Source organism: Patella vulgata, chromosome 7 (assembly GCF_932274485.2).
Source record: "Patella vulgata chromosome 7, xgPatVulg1.2, whole genome shotgun sequence".
Taxonomy (NCBI): domain Eukaryota; kingdom Metazoa; phylum Mollusca; class Gastropoda; family Patellidae; genus Patella; species Patella vulgata.
Genome location: NC_065885.2, coordinates 40,578,633 through 40,600,839, shown reverse-complemented (window position 1 = coordinate 40,600,839; position 22,207 = coordinate 40,578,633). Strand labels below are relative to the sequence as shown.

Sequence of the window (22,207 nt, the reverse complement as noted above, 5' to 3'; positions counted from 1 at the left end):
ACTTTGATATACCCTATTTTTACGCTATTTGAGAACGAAGGGCGGCCATTTGGGCCGATTTACACGAAATTCGAACTCAGTCATGCTTAGGTGATATAATAATACGGTTTTTTAAATCGGATAAAAATTATGACCTCTATAGGGTCCACAAGCTAAAAACGCGATTTTTCATACAATCAGGGGCCATAATTCAAGAAGTTACAGTCCGATATGCGCGAATATCGAAAGGAACCAAGATCTTTGGGTTATAAACTTACATTTCAAGTTTCAACAAAATCAGATTAAAATTGTGACCTCCATAGGGTCCACAACCTTGATATACCATATTTTTACGCTATTTGAGAACGAAGGGCGACCATTTTGTCTGTCAGTTTTGGGCCGATTTTCACGAAATTCGAACTCAGCCGTCCTTAGGGTGTAACGGTGATATAATATACTATTCAAAAAAAGTAGGGGATATTTGATTTTGGGGGCATAATACTAAAATATGCAAATGACTACGAAAAAAGTCACTATAGAACCTAACAGAAGAAACATTTCCAGTTACATGTGACGCCCAAACGCACCAATAGCTACCGCATGGAATGCAGGTGATGCTTGGGATCATCATGGGGGTCCAACCCAAGATTTGCACGAGTCTGACTTTGAATGTTACAGTCATTGTGGCATTGAATTCCAGGGTGGAAACATAAGTTTAATTGTTTTAGTGACCAGAAAACAAATTTTGATATGCGTCGGCTTACCCAAAATGAAAGGTTACGTGCCCTTGGCATGCTACAGATCGGCACAACACAGGCGGTTGTGGCGCGGACGATGAATGTTTCTCAGTCTGTCATAAGCAGGCTATGGTCCAGATACCGTGATACACAATCTGTACAGGACAGACCACGCTCAGGTCGACCAAGGGCGACAACTCAAGCCCAGGATCGATTTATCCGTACCTTGGCCTTGAGAAATCGTGTCATCACAGCAAATCAGATCAGCGCTCGTCTTCAAACAGACACTGGTGTGAGAGTGAGTGGCCAAACGATTCGGAATCGACTGCATAGGGGTCACCTTCACGCCCGACGTCCTCGCGTGATCCCTTGTTTGAGAGATCATCACATTCAGGCAAGACGTCGTTGGTGTAGGGATCGTCAACACTGGGATAATTGACGCTGGAGCAATGTGATGTTTTCAGATGAGTCAAGGTTCACTGTTGATTTTTTGGACAGACGTAGGAGGGTGTGGCGTCGTCGAAACGAGCGCTTCCAAGACGTTAACGTCATCAGACATGATCGATTTGGGGGTGGTTCTGTTATGGTGTGGGGAGGCATCACTGTTGCTGGAAAAACGGCTTTACATGTTGTTGCAGGGTGTGTTACAGGCCAGTACTACCGGGACAACATCTTGGCAGTCCATGTTGTGCCGTTCGCACAACGTCATGGCCGCCGTTTCATCTTCCAGGATGACAACACAAGATGTCACAGGGCCAGGATCGTTACAGGTTACCTCCAACAACAGAACATCACCACATTACCTTGGCCAGCACTGAGTCCCGACCTCTCCCCCATTGAGCATGTCTGGGACATGCTTGGACAGAGGTTACGTCAACGTCAACAACGTCCTGCCAATGTCCAAGAACTTGCTGCTGCGTTGCAACAGGAATGGGACAATCTGGACCAAAATGACCTTAGACGTCTCATTAGGAGTATGCCACGTCGGATCAATGCTTGTTTGGCAAACAGAGGAGGATTTACCCGTTACTGACTTGGTTGTGATGCTGTGGTAACTTTGCTGTTTGACCCCGGGTATCATTTTACCCTTATAATGGTCAGTCTGTGCCTTACTTAGTCTAACGATCATTTGGAATAAATCGATGAATGTGAACTTCATTTCATTTTGTCATTTGTTTCTTCGTCAGTTTCATTAGGTGACTTTAATAACACTTAAAAATCAAATATCCCCTACTTTTTTTTAATAGTATAATACGTTTTTTTAAATCAGATAAAAATTATGACCTCTATAGGGTCCACAAGCTAAAAACGCGTATTTTCGTACAATCAGGGGCCATAATTCAGGAAGTTACGGTCCGATATGCGCAAATATCAAAAGGAACCGAGATCTTTGGGTTAAAACTTACATTTCAAGTTTCAACAAAATCGGATAAAAATTGTGACCTCTATAGGGTCCACAACCTTGATATACCATATTTTTACGCTATTTGAGAACGAACGGCGGCCATTTTGTCTGTCAATTTTGGGCCGATTTTCACGAAATTCGAACTCAGCCGTCCTTAGGGTGTAACGGTGATATAATAATATGTTTTTTTAAATCGGATAAAAATTATGACCTCTATAGGGTCCACAAGCTAAAAACGCGATTTTTCGTACAATCAGGGGCCATAATTCAGGAAGTTACGGTCTGATATGCGCAAATATTGAAAGGAACCGAGATCTTTGGGTTATAAACTTACATATCAATTTTCAACAAAATCGGATAAAAATTGTGACCCTTGATATACCATATTTTTATGCTATTTGAGAACGAACGGCGGCCATTTTGTCTGTCAATTTTGGGCCGATTTTCACGAAATTCGAACTCAGGCGTCCTTAGGGTGTAATGGTGATATAATAATACGTTTTTTTAAATCGGATAAAAATTATGACCTCTATAGGGTCCACAAGCTAAAAACGTGATTTTTCGTACAATCAGGGGCCATAATTCAGGAAGTTACGGTCCGATATGCGCGAATATCGAAAGGAACCGAGATCTTTGGGTTATAACATCAAAGACCTAGACAATGACGACAACGATCCCACGGCCATTAAAGGTAAAAAGAACCGCTTTACTCCCCCTTCTGGTAGAGACGTTTTCCTAGATGCCGACATCGACGCTGTCACTAAAAATGTTATGACTGGTATTGACAACAATCGACATATATATAACAATTTGACTGTGGAGGAAAAACTAGCATTCAAGTCACTCACTAACAATGGGGATATCATTATTAAATCAGCAGACAAAGGAGGTGCTGTTGTCATCCAGGACAAGGACAATTATATAGAGGAAGCCCTTAGTCAGTTAAAAAATACAGAGTTTTATCAACCTACTGACATAGACCCCACATCTAAATTCAACAATGAAATCAAGAAAACTATCAAAGAAGGTGTCGAACATGGTGATATCAATAACGACATGGCTGACCTACTTATCAACAAGAAACCTCAACCTGTTCGATTCTACACTAAATCCAAAGTACACAAACCAGATCATCCAGGACGCCCTATTATTGGCTGCAACGATACACCCACTGAATATATATCAGCTTTCGTAGATCACAACTTAAAACCATTTGTTCCTTGTCTGCAATCCTTTGTTAAAGATGATATGGATTTTTTACGACATATTGATGTTATTAACTCTATACAGAACCACCAGGCGAAGAAGATCTGTTATGTACCATGGATGTTAAATCACTTTATACAAATATACCTCATGAAGAAGGCATAGATAGCTGTAAAGCATTTTTGGAGAGCAGACCAGCTGACAGTAAACCGTCTACCTCCTTCCTTTGCAAACTTATGCATCTTGTACTTACTCTGAACAACTTTGTATTTAACGACACACACTACATACAACAACATGGAACAGCAATGGGTACAAGAATGGCCCCCAACTACGCTTGTTTGTTTATGGGCAGTCTTGAAAAAGAACTTCTAAAGAACTATAATCCTCTTGAACAGCCACACTTTTGGAAACAATAAATAGATGATATATTTTTTATTTGGCGCCACAGAGAAACTAAACTTCTCAAATTTATCGAATATATGAACTCCGCCCACCCGACTATCAAGTTCACATGTAACCACTCAAGAGATTTGATTAGCTTCCTGGACATTTCAATTCACAAAATCAATGACCGCTTAGAAACTGATCTATTCTCTAAGACCACTGACACTCACCAATATCTACATTGGGGATCTTGCCACCCTCACCATACTAAACGTAGTCTACCTTACAGTCTCGCTTTTCGCCTCAGACGAATCTGTTCATTACCCGCATTCCTTAACAATCGCTTAGATGAACTACGCATCTATCTGCGCAAAAGAAATGTTATAACTGATGCTATCAAGAAAGCCACTAGAATCTCTCATGCTCAGATGCTCTACAACAACGTCAAAAGAAGAAAGATAACCGAATCCCATTTGTTATTCCCTTCAATCCAAGACTCCCAAACATTGGAGAAATTATACAAAGATACATGCCTATTCTTCACAAATCTAATCATTGTAAGACTGTTATACCCAACCCTCCTGTCGTTGTGTATAAAAGACCTCGCAACTTGGGCGACACATTGGTCAAGTCTAAAATACCTAAAGCTCCAGAAACACCGGGATTTTACAAATGCAGTAAAAAATGTATTACATGTACTCGGCACTGTCAAGAAACCAACACTATTACGAGTAACTGCACCAAGAAACAATTCGTAATTCGGAAACGTCTCGACTGTAACTCTTGTAATATCATATACAGGCATCGATATTTCCGTGCGCAGGCACATTTGCTTTAAAAAAAACTTTTTTGCAGGCACATTTTTAAAGATGTAGCCAAGCCGGGTGGCGCCTGCGCCCGGCACTATTTTTTGCTGCCCAGCACAAAGAAAAATCGAAGAAAGCTGCCCAGTCGTATTTAAACCCCTTAATCCTTCTCTGTACACAAACTCGGCGCTCGAAATTTACCACGGCAATTAAACGGCAAAGCCATGGTAAAAGCCGACGTACGCAAACCATGTCTGTCACGGCATAATTTATTTTTGTGTGCCGTAGTAGACCCTATCATCCCAAATTAGTTTAAAGAAAGATGTATTGGTATTTTGTTTATTTATACTTAGAAGATGTGTAGGCCTAGGTCTATTCATTTTACAATTATTCTACGGTCTTTATATTTGTTTATTTGCCGTAAATAGGTCACCCAGACCAATTTACGGCACTCCAATGTTAAAGGTTTGAATGTTGTAATTGTCCAACACGTGCCTGCAAATTTTCACGATGTTTCTTATTTTATTTCTTACCTGTGTTGACTGTGGATTTGCTACGGCCCGAGAGTAGGACTAGGAGGGCGATGAGAGCTTTCTCACACGTAGGCTACAACAACTTTACAAACAAGTCAAATAATACAACGTGTTTTAATTATCAATATCTACCTGTTGTCACCGTTTTAAGAATCGTTTTAATTTTTAATCTCAAAGTAATAAAGTAATATTTGAAAAAAAACCCAACAAAACAACAAATACCGAAAGGTCCTCAACTTATCTATCCAGAGAAACAGAGTGGGACGGGATAATTTTATGCTCGGTTGGGTGGTGTCAAAAAGTTTTTAGATCCCTGTATCATTGATGAAAATTAAGTGAATTTGGTAAAATTTGAATATATAAATAGAAATTTGATTTGCACTGAACCAAATACAAAAGGCAGCAGATGCTCTGAAAATACACCAAGAAGGGTTTAATTTTCATAAAAGACCACGCCCCCCTCCCAAAAATTTTTTTGCCTCGCTCAGATCGCCAGATATATTTTTTACACTACTCACCAAATCCTAGCTACATCCCTGTGTTTCAGTATGACCCTGCAGGCACATTTTCAATTGTGTGCGCAGGCACACTCAACTTTTAAAGAGCCCTGATCATATACCTAATTAGCTGTACCAAATGCAACCAACAATACGTCAGAGAAACTCAACAAAAACTCAAAGAACGGATATATGGACATAGATCAGATATTAACAATCAAGCAGACTCTCCGATCGCCAGACACTTCAACTCCCCTTATCATAGCATAGACCATCTCCGAGTCACAGCTTTTGATCAGCTCCATAATGCCACCACCCATTCACTTCTTAATAAAGAAACATTTTGGATTAGAACTCTTAAAACTCTTGAACCTCTAGGTATTAATAATAATCCTCAAACCATCTTCCCCATCAGCACTTTCTAGACTTTCCCCCTATTTCACGCGCTCCTGGTTCCACACTCTTCGTCATAGTTCCCTATGACATCACCTCTGTTTCCTTAGAGATTGTTTTTAAATGTTTTATTTATTACCTTGAAGAAGAAGAGGGTACCTCTTCGAACTATGGTCTATATCTGACTATGAAAACAGTGTCTCTTTTGTTTACCTACTTCAATATTTATCTAGTGAAGAACACTTTCGTATCGGATTACTCGATCCATTGTTTTCATATTCCTGTTGGACGCGGATTCTACACTAGTTTTTCAAAAGAGAGAGAGAGAGAAATGGGGCTTAACGTCCACTCGACACAAACTAGGTCATTTCGGGACTAACATATGGTTTAATTTTATTTCAATAATTCACTTGCGCATAGGGGTCTTTACCAGTGGGAGGAAACCGGAGGACCCGGAGAAAACCCACGAGGTTGGACAGGCGACCCTACTCCTTGTCACGTACAACCGGGGATTCGAAACCACGGCAGTCAACTCAATGACAGACTTTATGATACAGCGCGCGCACACTAACCATTCAGCCATCCAACACCCCCCACCTCCCCCCAGTAAGTCAAAAACGATTTTATAAAAATAACATGCAGGTAAAATTTACCGCTCAGAATCAAATACAGCACGTGGAGTCGTGGATCACGCACCGTATAGACCTCTTATTAAGAAACGGCCAAAATTTCCAATGTTGAATGTTTATGAAAAGAATGTTTTAGTTCTTTGTACCTGTAGTAATATGTATATAAAAAAGCAGTTGATGAATTTATTCGAAATAGGCCAATTTAAAAAACAAAAGAAAATATTAGCACGAAACACAAGGTTATTAAAAGGCTCCACCAAATTGTAAAACATTAGTTGCACAGGTAGCTTTTCTTCATACATGTTGCTTCAGTAACTAACCTGTAACTCTAAATTGTCAAAGACCAGTTACATCACACATATCCATACATGTAGGTACACAAACACTCTCTACGTACATTGTTCCATATAAATATCGTAATATGAAACCTATGGGAATTGAAAGTCCGCGAATCTGCTTTGCCTCGAAGACACCCATATTCGTGCAATTCTATAATCCGTATCCACGTAAATTTCACCAAGTATCATGATGCCAAACTTCCGTGCTAAATTAAATACTTAGCCGTTGAGGTGTAGAATTTGGATTCTTAAATATCCGTAATAAATCTAATATCAAAACACCTGTGGCTGTGCATGGCTGCATATTTACATGTATCGCGTGCGGAGGAGAGGTTATGCCCCCTGGAATTCCTTTCTCACATCCATGTCTATCTTTACGCTACAAATTATATTTATATATATGGAATTTTTTCCAAACCTAATTATTGATTTTGTCAAATTTTCTAGTAAATTATTCATAGCCTTTATTTATGGACATTGTTTTAAAATGATTAAATACACCAGACAACGAGCTGTGTGCATTTCCATTCCAGATATTTACTGTGGGGTGCGTTTTAATTTATTTAGACATAATAATTCATAATGCTATAAACAGATGAAAACAAGTGTGGATGGTGTGAAATTTATTGTTATAAAATTGGCTACTTCCAACTGTGCGAGTTACTGTACGACAGTGCGCAATGGAAACAATGCAAATGGCGGCTTTTCGCGGTATTTCCAAGCTTAATTCTTGCATTTAGAAATGAATAATTAAATGTCTGTGGCGTAGACATGAGTATTGTGGTCCCAAGTCAGTTACTGAACATAAAATAGTTTTTCTTCCTACCTGTCAGACGTAAAATTCGCCTGTCGGCGACAAGATAGACGAACATTTCGAGCCATGACTGATTTTTCAATCAAGAACCCATTCGCGGTTTCACGTCAGATCGCGTGACCTTGTAAAGGAAAATGTGTTTTCCACATAATATTTTGAGAAAAAGGTGTATATTTATCTTTCTTTCTCGAGTGATTTGGAATAAAAACGGTTGAAAGTTTTAAAATTTTCCACAAGCCAGTCGGACTTGTGCTTTTTAAATTTTTACTGGCCAGATCAAAAATCTACTGGTCACGGGCGTAACGGCCAGTGCTAATTTCGCACACTGCTCACAATCGATGTCAGTCAAGATATTCACTTAACGAACATCTACACAAAGTTTGAACATTCTACCCAATTAGATGCAAATAAAAAGCTGTTTAACCTATAGTGATATCAAATACTTACCTACTAATTGTCTTATTCTGCTTGTTTCTTCCTTCTTTCTCTTTTGTCGAGCTGCTTTATTCTGTTTTTCAATCCATCTTCTTTCATCACGACTGAAGCAAAATAAAAGAGAACATTCTGTTCAATTGCAGAAAATAATGTAACCAATCATTATCTTGTTTTATGTTTATGAACCTATAATAATGAACAAAGTATTGTTACTGTATTTTTTAAAGAGATTATCCATGTTATAAGCACATGTTTAGGATACTCCAGTACAACCATAAACAAAACTAAAGAGATTGAAACATTACATTTATAAAGATAGGTTGCCAGGCAACTAAACATACGCCCACAGCAGCTAATTCGTCCGAGCGGTCGACAAGAGTTGTCATATATTTGTTCTTTTGTAGGTAATTAGGGGGCATTTAATAGACAATTTCATACAGATTACATTATAATTTTCGTCGTTTGAGGGTTCACAAGGTTCTAAAAACTAAAACAAGGGCTGTAACTCTGGAAGTAATCTACAGAAATTGTTGAAATTCGACAGACTTTTTCGTTTTACTAATTCAAATAATACATATCAATTTCATAGAGATCGGATGATAACTTTTGTCGTTCCAATGTTCACAAGGTTCAACAAAGTAAAACATGGGCCATAACTCTAGAAGTAATTGACAGAAATTGCTGACATTCAATAGGCTTCTTCATTTCACTAATTTAAATGATGCATATGAATTTCATACAGATTGGGTGATAACTTTTGTCGTTCAAGCGTTCACAAGATTCAACAATGTGAAACAAGGGCCATAACTCTAGATGTAATTAACGGAAATTTGCTGAAACTCAATAGGCTTGTTTGATTTACTAATTTAAACGATACCTATAAATTTCATACAGATCGGATAATAACTTTTGTCGTTAAAGCATTCACAAGGTACAACAAAGTGAATAAAGGGCCATTACTCACGGTGTAATTAACGGAAATTGTTGAAATCCAATAGGAATCTTCATTGCACTAATTTAAATGATGCATATCAATTTCAAACAGATCGGATGATAACTGTTGTCATTAGAGCATTCAAAAGATTCAACAAAGTGAAACAAGGGCCATAACTCTAGAAGTAATTACGGAAATTGCTGAAATTCAATAAGCTTCTTTGTTTTACTAATCTAAATGATGCATATAAATTTCATACAGATCGGATAATAACTTTTGTCGTTAGAGCATAAACAAGGTACAACAAAGTGAAACAAGGGCCATAACTCACGGCGTAATTAAAGGAAATTGCTGAAATTTAATAGGATTCTTAGTTTCACTAATTTAAATGATGCATATCAATTTCAAACAGATCGTATGATAACTGTTGTCATTAGAGCGTTCACAAGATTCAACAAAGTGAAACAAGGGTCATAACTCTAGATGTAATTAACGGAAATTGCTGAAATTCAATAGGCTTCTTTGTTTTACTAATTTAAATGATGCATATAAATTTCATACAGATCGGTTGATAACTTTTGTTGTTAGAGCATTCACAAGAATCAACAAAGTGAAACAAGGGCCATAACTCTAGATGTAATTAACGGAAATTGCTAAAATTCAATAAGCTTCTTTGTTTTACTAATCTAAATGATGCATATAAATTTCATACAGATTGGATAATAACTTTTGTCGTTAGAGCATAAACAAGGTACAACAAAGTGAAACAAGGGCCATAACTCACGGCGTAATTAACGGAAATTGCTCAAATTCAATAGGCTTCTTCATTTCACTAATTTAAATGATGCATATCAATTTCAAACAGATCGGATGATAACTGTTGTCATTAGAGCCTTCACAAGATTTAACAAAGTGAAACAAGGGCCATAACTCTAGATGTAATTAACGGAAATTGCTGAAATTCAATAGGCTTCTTCGTTTTACTAATTTAAATGATGGATATAAATTTCATACAGATCGGTTGATAACTTTTGTCGTTAGAGCGTTCACAAGGTGCAACAAAGTGAAACAAGGGCCATAACTCCAGACGAAATTAACAGAAGTTATTGAAATTAAATATATATCAAAAAATTAATCAATATATCAATTTCCAAACAATCCGATGATAAATGTAGTCTGTAGAGTGTTCACAAGAAATTGTGGACGACGGACGGACGGACGGGGGTGACGGCAATATACGACCACATTTCCATGTGGGCGTATAAAAAGGAATTTGAAAACAATGGATACCATAACAGTAAGAAATACTTTAGAACCAATTTAGTTTCAATTTTTCAATGATTTCTATTTTTTTTTTTCAACATGGAGGTCTGTCTGTAAATTCTACAACTTAGACTCTATCATCCAGAACCAGTGGCTGCCAGGCAAGATACACCCACAATTTGCAAGAGATGGATAGAGGACAAGCTAAACAAGCCAACAGTGAGGCTGATGTTCCCCGATGAAATCCCAAAATAAATCAATAACACATTAATTAATCACACATTTATTTTTTTCAAAAGTTTCAAGAAATCAAACTGATTATCAACTATACACTAAGTTTCAACAATCTGTGTCAGATAGAATCAATGTTATCGTGTCCCAAAGCATCGACCAATGAAATTACTTAGCTCTGCTTAGCTTTAGCTCGAAATGTTAATCATTGAAATCAGTCAAGACATTCACCTAATGAACATCAACATCAAGTTTAAACATTCTACTTCTACCTCAATTAAAAGCAGAGTTGTTGTGTTCCAAAGTCTTGACCAATCAAATTGCTTATCACTCCTTAGCCTAAGCAGAAAATGATCATTATCGAACTTAGTCAAGGTATTGATGTAATAAAACTATACACCAAATTTCATCACTCTCATTTAATTAGAACTAAAGTTATCGTGTCCCAAAGCATCAACCAATCAAATTGCTTATTTCTGCTTATGGCCCGAACATCGAAAGGAAACAAGATATTTGGGTTATAAACATGCATTTTAAGTTTCATCAAAATTTTGGCCTCTAGTGTGTCCAAAAGCTAAAAACGTGATCTTTCATACAATCAGGGGCCATAATCCATGCAGTTATGGTCCGATACATGCCAATATCGAAAGGAACTGAGATCTTTGGGAGATCAGATAAAGATTGTGACCTGTAGAGTGTCCACAAACAAATTGTGGACAGACAGACAGACGGACAGGCACAACAACAATATACTTCCACATGAAAATATGGGTGTATAAAAATAATATCAATAATAATTGCGCCCCCTGAGCACTTGAAGTAGGGTATCCTCGTTTCAAAACGTGACAAAATTATTCAGCGTATTGTGTAGTACTATCGGACTTTCTTGTTGTGTTTGGTGATCGTAATATATAACACTACAGGTTAATATCAATAATAATTGCGCCCCCTGAGCACTTGAAGTAGGGTATCCTCGTTTCAAAACGTGACAAAATTATTCAGCGTATTGTGTAGTACTATCGGACTTTCTTGTTGTGTTTGGTGATCGTAATATATAACACTACAGGTTAAATGGTTCCTACAACTTTATTGTTAAGCTGGAATGGCTTTGAAGGTCCCTCATTCTCAATAAATAATAGCTGCTCGGAATAATCCATGAAGTTATGGTCCGGACAGACAGGGGCGACGACAATATATGTCCACATGAAAATGTGAATAAAAAATTTATTGTAAAATTTCTCTCTTCATGGGCCACATCTCTGTTTTTTAATAAATTATTCTTCGTTGTCACGATTCATGTTTGTTTATAAATAATGCATGAATTATGGGATTTATTTCGGGAAGGGGCGCAACTCTTACTTGACTTGGCCAAATAATACTGGATAATCAACCACATAAAAAACCAAACTCCGGGTTACTCATGGGCTATGGAACTTTTCATCAAAAATTGACAACAGTCCCAGACCCTCCTTAGGTTGAAGACTATGGGGTTCTGGATGAGCGAGACTATCTACAACTATGTGTTTACAGTAATATCAGTGTTTTACTTTTCTCCCTTTTCCTTTTCTTCTTCATCTAAGTAAGAAAACTCTCTCCAAGAATCAAAATCATACCTGGTGAAAAAATACATATATCATCTTTATTCAATAAATAGCATAAACATGGTAGATTTGACTAAACATTTTAATCTGGTGTGTTCCAAATTGATAAAAATCTAAGCAATTCAACAAAATGTTGAGAAACAGACTTAGCTGTAAGTATGTGAGAACTTGAATTTTTGATACTAACATAAGTGAATTTCAGGTTACTTTTAATATATTAATTATCATAAACGAGAGCATCGCTCACACTGAAATATGCGTCCACATTCCTGTTTTGATTGATATGGTACTTTTTAAAATGACGAGAATGAAATAAGAAATGGATGTAATATGACAAGAGGCAAAGAAGGCTAGGCGTTTGTTTTGCCAAATTTACAGACAAAATATTAACAAAAAAGTGGGTGTGACACTGCCCCAGGGGGTTGGGTCATGCACCAAAATAAACAGTTGCTGTCTTTACGGTATAAGGAATAAATATGCAAAGTTCCAAGATGATCCATTCAGAATTGCAGTCTGTAGACGATAAATACAAAAATTGGGCGTGGCTCTGCACCTGGGGGTTGGATATAGAACAATATAAATAGGTATCAACCTGTTATTGAAATGACTGATATGCTGAATTTGGACAAAATCTGTAGAGTATTTACCGATAAAAACTAACAAAACAGTGGGTGTGGTACCACACCTCTGGGGGTCGGGACATGCACCAAAATGAATAGTTGCTATCATTACAATATAAGGTATAAATATGCCAAGTTCCAAGATGATCCATTTAGAATTCCAGTCTGTAGACAAAAAAAAAAAAAATTGGGCGTGGCTCTGGGGTTGGACATGAACCAATATATACTCTTCAAAAAAAAAGTAGGAGATATTCAGAAACTATACAAAACTGTGGAAATGCACTGCTGTTTTTATTAGAGTTTTATAACCAGTGTATGTTAATAACAGGCCAATTGCCTACACCTGAACATAAACAGTTCATATGGGCGGCTTATCTGCCGGCTGAATTTCACTCGCAAAGAGATACACTGTCAAAAGTGAAAATGTACGTTTTTGATTTTTGTCTTAATAATGAGTAATTGCTCCACCAATCCTCAGACATTCAGCAATTCGTCGTGGCATGCTCCTAATCAACCGTCCAATCACGATTTGAGGCAATCTGACCCACTCCTCTTGCAGTGCCACGGCCAATTCTTGCAGTGTTGTCAGTTGACGTCGACGAACACGTCTCCCGATCATGTCCCAGACATGGTCTATAGGGGAAAGGTCACGACTCAAGGCTGGCCAAGGCATATGGACAATATGGTGACACTGGAGGTAGTCATTCATGAAGCTCATTTACACGCCTCCAAACGCGAGCACGCCTATCGGTGAAATCCAGAGTAAATCTGGACTCATCTGAGAATATTACACGTGCACATCGACGATTACCCCAATTTCTACGCTGCCTACACCATTGACGTCTGTTTGCCATGTACTGGCGAGTTATGGAGGCACAATATGCGATCGTCGCGCATGCAAATGGGCTGCATGTAGCCAATTTCTAATCGTTTGAGGTGTAACTCGAATTCCTGTAACTTTACAAGCTTACAGAAAGCTGATTGGACGTTTGTCCTCAATTTCTCAGGACCTGTGTAATAATGTATCGATCCTGGACTTGTGTAATAGCTCTAGGACGACCTGAACGAGGCGTATCATCAACATTGTGTGTTTGTTGGTACCGGTTCCACAGTCTGCTGATCAGACTGTGACACATTAAGCATGTTGGCTACTGCTCGCTGTGTAGAACCCATTTGAAGCATGCCAACAGCATGTAGATGTTCATCATGTTGAAGACGTCTCATTGCAAATAAAATTAACAAACTAAAGCAAGATATGCTAAACAGTAAATCTTATGCAAGAACCAATAGGAAAGCAAACATGGATAGGATAAACCAGCATGCGGCAGTTTTCATCAACCCTTCCTTAAAGTGTCAAATTTGACATTGAACCCCTCCCACATGTATGGCGCTATTGCATGTCACACATGCAGCTCAGTGGTTCTGTGGGGGTGATAAGTTCTTCATCTGTGAACATACTCTCAAAGCATGTCAAGTGTCCATGACTATTTATCATATCACAACCTGCATAGGTATTTGCATTTCAATATCCCCTACTTTTTTTGAAGAGTATCATTCCAAATTGAATCCAAATCTGTTAATAATTGCAACCTGTATATCATTTACAGACAAAATATCAACAAAAAGTGGGCGTGCACCAACATCAACAGTTGCCGTCCTTAGGGTATAAAGAATAAGTATACCAAGTTCCAAAACTAAAGACAAAATTAGGCATGGCTCTGCCCCTTAGGGTCCAGGCATTCACCAAAATCAATAGGCTATAAGGAATACATATGCCAAGTACCAAGTTGATCCATTCAGAATTGCTGCCTGTAAATGAAACATAAAAATTGTGCGTGGCTCTGCCCCTGTGGGTCGGGACATGCAGTTTTCGTCCTTAGGCTATAAGGAATACATATCCCAAGTTCAAAGAAATGTGGCCTGAAGGCAACACACAGAGACACAAAGAAAAAATGGGCGTGGCTCTGTTCCAGGGGGTCGGGCATGCACCATAAATAATAAAGGTCAGTCTTAGGGTATGAGGAATAAGTATACAAAAAGTTTTCAAGACAATCGAATAAGAATTGTGGCTGTAAGTAGGTGGAAAAAGGTGATTTTGAGATTATGATTATACATTTGATTTTAAACGTTTTTCAAGTAGATCTTATCATTCTTCTTACAATAATTGTTACACAAATGTGAAAATCGAAACATGATTAGCCTTAAAGTTGTATTTCATGAATTTACATCTGCATTTTTGATAGTTTTGATACGAAATGAAATATGGCATCGCAAAAAAAAACAAAAATGACTTTTTCAACGTGTTGAAAAAACTTTCTTCCGCGAAAAGTCAAAAATCGCAACTTTGAGCCTCCATAAAAAAAAATAATTTTCATCCAATTTTGAATCTGGAATTCCCCAGCAACTTGTCAAAGTGATTTTGGTCAATTTTTTCATTAAAAATGGTCTTGTCCATGTTATATCTGAAATATTGAACCTGTTGTTATGCATTTTAAAGTCAGTAGCTATCAAGTAAGATAAACAGAAAAAAAATAATAGTAAAAATATCTATATGCCTTCTCTCAAGAGCTGAATATATGTTCGATTTTGAACATTTTCCGCGGCACACAATTGCCTATTTTTGGGTCGTTTTTGGGACATTAGTAAAATAAGAACGAATGGAGATACACAAGTGAAATTGTGGGAATATGTCAAAAAGTTGGTGAATTTATAAAATTACATATTTTTAATCTGCCATATATTATCAATTTTGGTTGTTTACCATGACCCAAAAAGTGATCACCACATTTAAAAATAAGCATTTTAAAATATTTGTAACCCATATAATGTCAAATGTATGGATTGTATAAGTTTGAGCAAAATATTAAGCAGTTTGAGTGGTTACCATAGCAACCACTGTATATTTTTTTTTTAAAAAAAGCATTATTTTTCAATAATTATGACATCAATATTGATAATTGTATTATTTAAAATCAGAAGCTATTTGGCAAGATTTTAAAAAATAAACCAGCGGTTGCCAGGCAGGATACGCCCACATTTTCGAGAGATGGATAGAGAACAAGCTAAAAAGAAAGTGATATTTCCTACAATCAAGGGCCATAATTCAGGAAATTACAATTTGATATATGCAAATATCGAAAGGAACCGAGATCTTTGTGTTATAAACTTACATTTCAAGTTTCAACAAAATCGGATAAAAATTGTGACCTCTATAGGGTCCACAATCTTGATATACCATATTTTTTACGCTATTTGAGAATGAACGGAGGCCATTTTGTCTGTCAATTTTGGGCCGATTTACATGAAATTCGAACTCAGCCATCCTTAGGGTGTAACGGTGATATAATAATACGTTTTTTTAAATCGGATAAAAATTATGACCTCTATAGGGTCCACAAGCTAAAAACGTGATTTTTCGTGCAATCAGGGGCCATAATTCAGGAAGTTACGGTCCGATATGAGCGAATATCGAAAGCAACCGAGATCTTTGGGTTATAAACTTACATTTCAAGTTTCAACCAAATCTTGAGCGAATATCGAAAGCAACCGAGATCTTTGGGTTATAAACTTACATTTCAAGTTTCAACCAAAATGGAAAAAAATTGTGACCTCTATAGGGTCCACAACCTTGATATACCATATTTTTACGCTATTTGAGAACGAACGGTGGCCATTTTGTCTGTCAATTTTGGGCCGATTTACATGAAATTCGAACTCAGCCGTCATTAGGGTGTAACGGTGATATAATAATACGGTTTTTTAAATCGGATAAAAATTATGACCTCTATAGGGTCCACAAGCTAAAAACGCGATTTTTCGTACAATCAGGGGCCATAATTCAGGAATATACCATATTTTTACGCTATTTGAGAACGATTGGCAGCCATAATTCAGGAAGTTGCGGTCCGATATGCACGAATATCTAAAGGAACCGAGATCTTTGGGTTATAAACTTACATTTCAAGTTTCAACAAAATCGGATAAAAATTGTAACCTCTATAGGGTCCACAAGCTAAAAACGTGATTTTTCGTACAATCACGGGCCATAATCCATGAAGTTTCGATCCAATACATGCCAATGTCTAAAGCAGCCGAGATCTTTTGGGGATAAACCTATATTTCAAGTTTCGTCAAAATCGGATAAGAATTGTGACCTGTAGAGAGTCCACAAACAAATGTGGACAGAAGGACGTCCGGACGGACGGACAGGGGCGACGGCATAATACGTCCACATGAAAATGTGGGCGTATAAAAATTACATATCTTTACTCTTGTATATTTAACATATATTTTGTTGTCAGCAACCAAAACCAAAAACAAACCCCAAAAATGCAATTTTATATCATTTTGAATGGTACGTGTTTTTACCATAATGAAACATGTGATCACTGATCACCCATTTTAAAGAAAGCTTTTGGCATCTAAAAGCAATGTGATATTAAATGTTATGAATTGTATAATTGTTATAAATTGCATACCAAAGCGCGCGAATATGAGTCACGTGATGTTAACATTGTGGACCCTTGTCGAGATGCATTAAAATAATGGAATTATCTATCATTATGTCTTTTCAGGCAAGTCATTTATTCATATAATTTAACGCTTATTTCATAAATGAACAATGAGTTGCATTTAGACGTAATTTACCGTGAATATGGGTCTTAGGAACTTGAAATTATATTTTTCTTCACGTGTTGAAATGACGTTATCACATGCCAAACTACGTTATTATTTTCCAAAACATTTTCCGATGTATACCATTTTCAAATGCCCGGCGAGGTCACTTAACATGCTCCAATTTTGTTGATTTTAATAGCATCGAAACGGCAATAAAACAAACTTTCGATCGGTCGGGGGTGCTATATTGGCAAATTGCCTCAAAAAACGATTATGTGAATTGAAGTGTTCAATTTAAAAACCAGCGGCTGTCAGACAGGATACGCCCACATTTTCGAGAGATGGATAGAGAACAAGCTAACAAGAAAGTGATTTTTCCTACAATCAAGGGCCATAATTCAGGAAATTACAATTCGATATGCGCGAATATTGAAAGGAGCTGAGATCTTTGTGTTACAAACTTACATTTCAAGTTTCAACAAAATCGGATAAAAATTGTGACCTCTATAGGGTCCACAACCTTGATATACCATATTTTTACGCTATTTGAGAACGAACGGCGACCATTTTGTCTGTCAATTTTAGGCCGATTTTCACGAAATACGAACTCAGTCGTCCTTAGGGTGTAACGGTGATATAATAATACTTTTTTTTAAATCGGATAAAAATTATGACTTCTATAGGGTCCACAAGCTAAAAACACGATTTTTCGTACAATCAGGGGCCATAATTCAGGAAGTTACGGTCCGATATACGTGAATATCGAAAGGAACCAAGATCTTTTGGTTATAAACTTACATTTCAGGTTTCAACAAAATCGGATAACCAGCGGCTGCCCGGCAAGCTCCACATTTTCGAGAGATGGATAGAGAACAAGCTAAAAAGAAAGTGATTTTTCCTACAATCAAGGACCTCTATAGGGTCCACAACCTTGATATACCATATTTTTACGCTATTTGAGAACGAAGGGCGGCCATTTTGTCTGTCAGTTTTGGGCCGATTTTCACGAAATTCGAACTCAGCCGTCCTTAGGGTATAACGGTGATATAATAATATGTTTTTTTAAATCAAATAAAAATTATGACCTCTATAGGCTAGGGTCCACAAGCTAAAAACGCGATTTTTCGTACAATCAGGGGCCATAATTCAGGAAGTTACGATCCGATTTGCGCGAATATCGATAGGAACTGAGATCTTTGGATTATCAACTTAGATTTTAAGTTTCAACAAAATCGGATAAAAATTGTGACCTCTATAGTGTCCACAAGCTAAAAACGTGATTTTTCGTACAAACAGGGGCCATAATCCATGAAGTTTCGATCCAATACATGCCAATATCGAAAGGAACAGAGATCTTTTGGAGATAAACCTATATTTCAAGTTTCGTCAAAGTCGGATAAGAATTGTGACCTGTAGAGTGACCACAAACAAATTGTGGACGGACGGACGTCCAGACGAACAGGGGCGACGACAATATACGTCCACATGAAAATGTGGGCATATAAAAATGCAACTGTATAGAGTAGTCATATTTTGATACGCAGATTTATATACAATATAATATCATGGTAAAGATACATTATGGGAGATTCGATAACGAGTTGGCAGTTCTCACTATAATAGTTAAAAACTGGGTAATGTAAAGGCAAATTGCTGAAAATTTCATTCAAATTGATCCACTATGAACCGAGAACTAAGCAGTTGAAATTTCCGCCTAGCCTCGATCATCATTACTAAAGTCAGTATGATAAACAGCATTATCTCGATTATCCACTTAATCATTAAATCTTGAAAGAAAGTTAATCAGTAAATCGGCTCATAATCCACTAAAGATCGCAGGCTAGGGATGCCATCGAGAGTTGATTATGGTCTGGATATGTTAATTAATGTCTAATCAATAATTTAGATAACATTTCAGGCCTAAAGAAAGACCTGCAATAGACAGATTATAATGTGGACATATAAAAGTGATAAGATCTGTTTTCTTGTTGAAATTAATAACTATTCTTCAACATAGTCGTGACGGTTCTCCTAGAATCTCACCAACAAATGAAATCTATTACTGAAAATTGGTCTTATATAAAAACTATTCCTTACCAAAATCCATAAAAATCATCAACATCATCATAAGGTGTATTTTCATCACCAAGTTCCGGGACTTTTGGTTTCTTTGACCATCTAAAAAATTAACATAAATTTAATCAGAATCATATTCAACTTTACTATCCATCAGCTTTGTGTATTCCAATCATCATTTTTAATTTTAAAACATATATTTGCCTTCTGATAATCCAGCCCTCTTTCTCTTCACTGACTGACAGTCTGGGCCGAACCATATTCCTGAAGCAATGACCCGAGATATCCCTTTCGTTTAATCTGGGGTCTTCCCTAAAACTTTGGACAGTGATTTAAGGTATTACCAGCGGCTGCCAGGCAGGATACGCCCACATTTTGCAAGAGATGGATAGAGAACAAGCTAAAAACAAACATGATTTTTTGTACAATCAGGGGCAATAATCCAGAAAGTTATGGCCTGAAATGTGCAAATATCAAAAGGGACAGATCTTTGGGACATAAAGCTATGTTTTAAGTTTCATCAAAATCGGATAAAAATTGTGACCTCTAGAGGGTCCACAACCTTCTGTCAGTTTCGGTCAGATTTTTACAAAATTCAAACTCAACCATTTGTTTCCTTTACAGCAGAGTTAAGTGGGATTAGCTCTAATCAAACGAAACACTGTGAGGAGTATGGGGCTAGACCTTTTGTTAAATGTAAATTCTTGCTGACGGAAGAGCAAGTCAAACATCATACTGGTACACATAGTCCTAGATTTCTCGGGCTGTCCGCTGATAATGGTTGATATGCGTACCGGTAGGCATATCAAAGATCAAATTCTGAAAAATGTCTGAAATTTTTAAATCAAACAATTGTACCATTCAGAAATGATCGCTAGATTTGCTTAATTGGGTGACAGTTTATTCACAGAAAACCACCTTGTGATCATAAAATCTGAACAACAGCATTTAAAATCATTGAACATTGTTCATATCAAATTTTTTTAAAATTACATTTAAAGTCAATAATGAAATAACCTGGGTTTTTTTTTTTACCTTGCATTCATTTCAAAGATGGGTCGGAATACTTTATAGAATTTTTCCTTGGCCAATGCATTGTTGGATGGCACGTCATCATCAAACTCTGGGTCTACACTGTCAAATGATCTTCTTTTAGCAGGAACACCCAAAGTTTCCCATGCTTAAACATTAAATATTTGAAAGCTTAAACAATAATACATGTAGGCCCTACTACAGTTATAGTGCTAAACTCCAATCATGAACAGACATTTAATTGGGGGGAGGTGTTAAAGGAGCTAAATCGCTAACATTTGGGACCTAGAAATTGACAAAAGTGGGTCGCAACGCATATAATACTGTAATATGAATGTATATCAACTGATTTACATTCAATGGTTTCCGTTTTACTCCAATTTCAAATCAGTTATGTTCGGCGAAATAAGCCAGCAGTCTCAGTCTCAAGCGAGTGCAAATTTCTAGCGTCTGGTTATTCCAGTCCAGTCCACATGCGCCGTTTGATTTGGTGCAATGTGTCTAGCCTGGTCCCTCAAGTCTCTTGATACAACTGGGGCTGAAGCCCATTATGGTACACGATTCGTGTACAAATGGTAAAATGTTTATTTTGTCTTAAATATTGGATATCAAAAGCCCATCTTTTTCCGGTAAGATCACAACATGAATGTTGATTTAATTTGACAAATAAATCGTGTTTTCAATGTTGAAGATTTTGGATGATATTGAGTTAGAGACTTAGCTACTTTAAATATGAATTTTTTCGGGGCCCCTCCAAAAGTTGTAGTTACCCTACCCGTGTATGAACATTTTTTTTTTTCTGACCCCCTGTGCACACCCCCTGAAGATAATGGGGGGAGGGGGTAAAACTGAGGGTGATAATTTAGATTTCATAAAAAATATTCATTATTTTTCCCTGTATAACCTCATCTTGACTCTATATTAGGGTTTTCGGGATTGCTCAGTTCATTGGTGATGTTAAATTGAAAATTTAAAGATAGGTTGTTGCCTGGCGACGAAACATACGCCCACAGCAGCTAAATCGTCCGGGCAGCCAACAAGAGTTGTTGCATATTGTTACTTTTTTGGGTAATCAAACATTTATAATACACTAAAATCTTATAAAGAGTAACAACTCATTAAGTAATTATCAGAAAACCATTAGAATTTGTTTGGTTTTTATGAAGTTCTTCCCCATGCTAACGTTTAGTATACGAAATTTTAATATCATGGATTTAGCTGTTCAAGTTATACAAATTCATTGACCAGCCGCTGCCAGGCAGGATACGCCCACATTTTCGAAAGATGGATAGAGAACAAGCTAAAAAGAAAGTGATTTTTCCTACAATCAAGGAAATTACAATTCGATATCCGCAAATATTTGAGAAAGAGGGGCGGCTATTTTCTCTGTCAGTTTTGGGACGATTTTCACGAAATTCGAACGCAGCTGTCCTTAGGGTGTAACGGTGATATACTAAAACGTTTTTTTTAAATCGGATAAAAATTATCACCTCTATAGGGACCACAAGCTAAAAATGCGATCTTTCCTACTATCAAGGGCCATAATTCAGGAAATTACGATTCGATAAGAGCAAATATTGAAAGGAACCGAGATCTTTGGGTTATAAACTTACATTTCCAATTTCATCAAAATCAAATTAAAATTGCGACCTCTATAGGGTCCACAACCTTGAT

The 22,207-nt window shown here is 37.1% G+C and overlaps 1 protein-coding gene across 3 annotated transcripts in view; it reads right to left on the bottom strand.

Annotated features, from left to right (window-relative positions):
- Nucleotides 1–22,207, bottom strand: part of LOC126828399 (dnaJ homolog subfamily C member 2) — a 218,479-nt gene that overhangs the window by 133,523 nt on the left and 62,749 nt on the right. For all 3 annotated transcript variants that reach the window (XM_056102172.1, XM_056102171.1, XM_050558189.2), the window contains 4 exons: nt 20,537–20,681; nt 19,523–19,603; nt 12,135–12,200; nt 8,172–8,263 (listed from right to left, as the gene is read on the bottom strand). In XM_056102172.1, the coding sequence (XP_055958147.1) occupies nt 8,172–8,263; nt 12,135–12,200; nt 19,523–19,603; nt 20,537–20,681 (384 nt within the window). The remainder of the gene's footprint in view (nt 1–8,171; nt 8,264–12,134; nt 12,201–19,522; nt 19,604–20,536; nt 20,682–22,207) is intronic.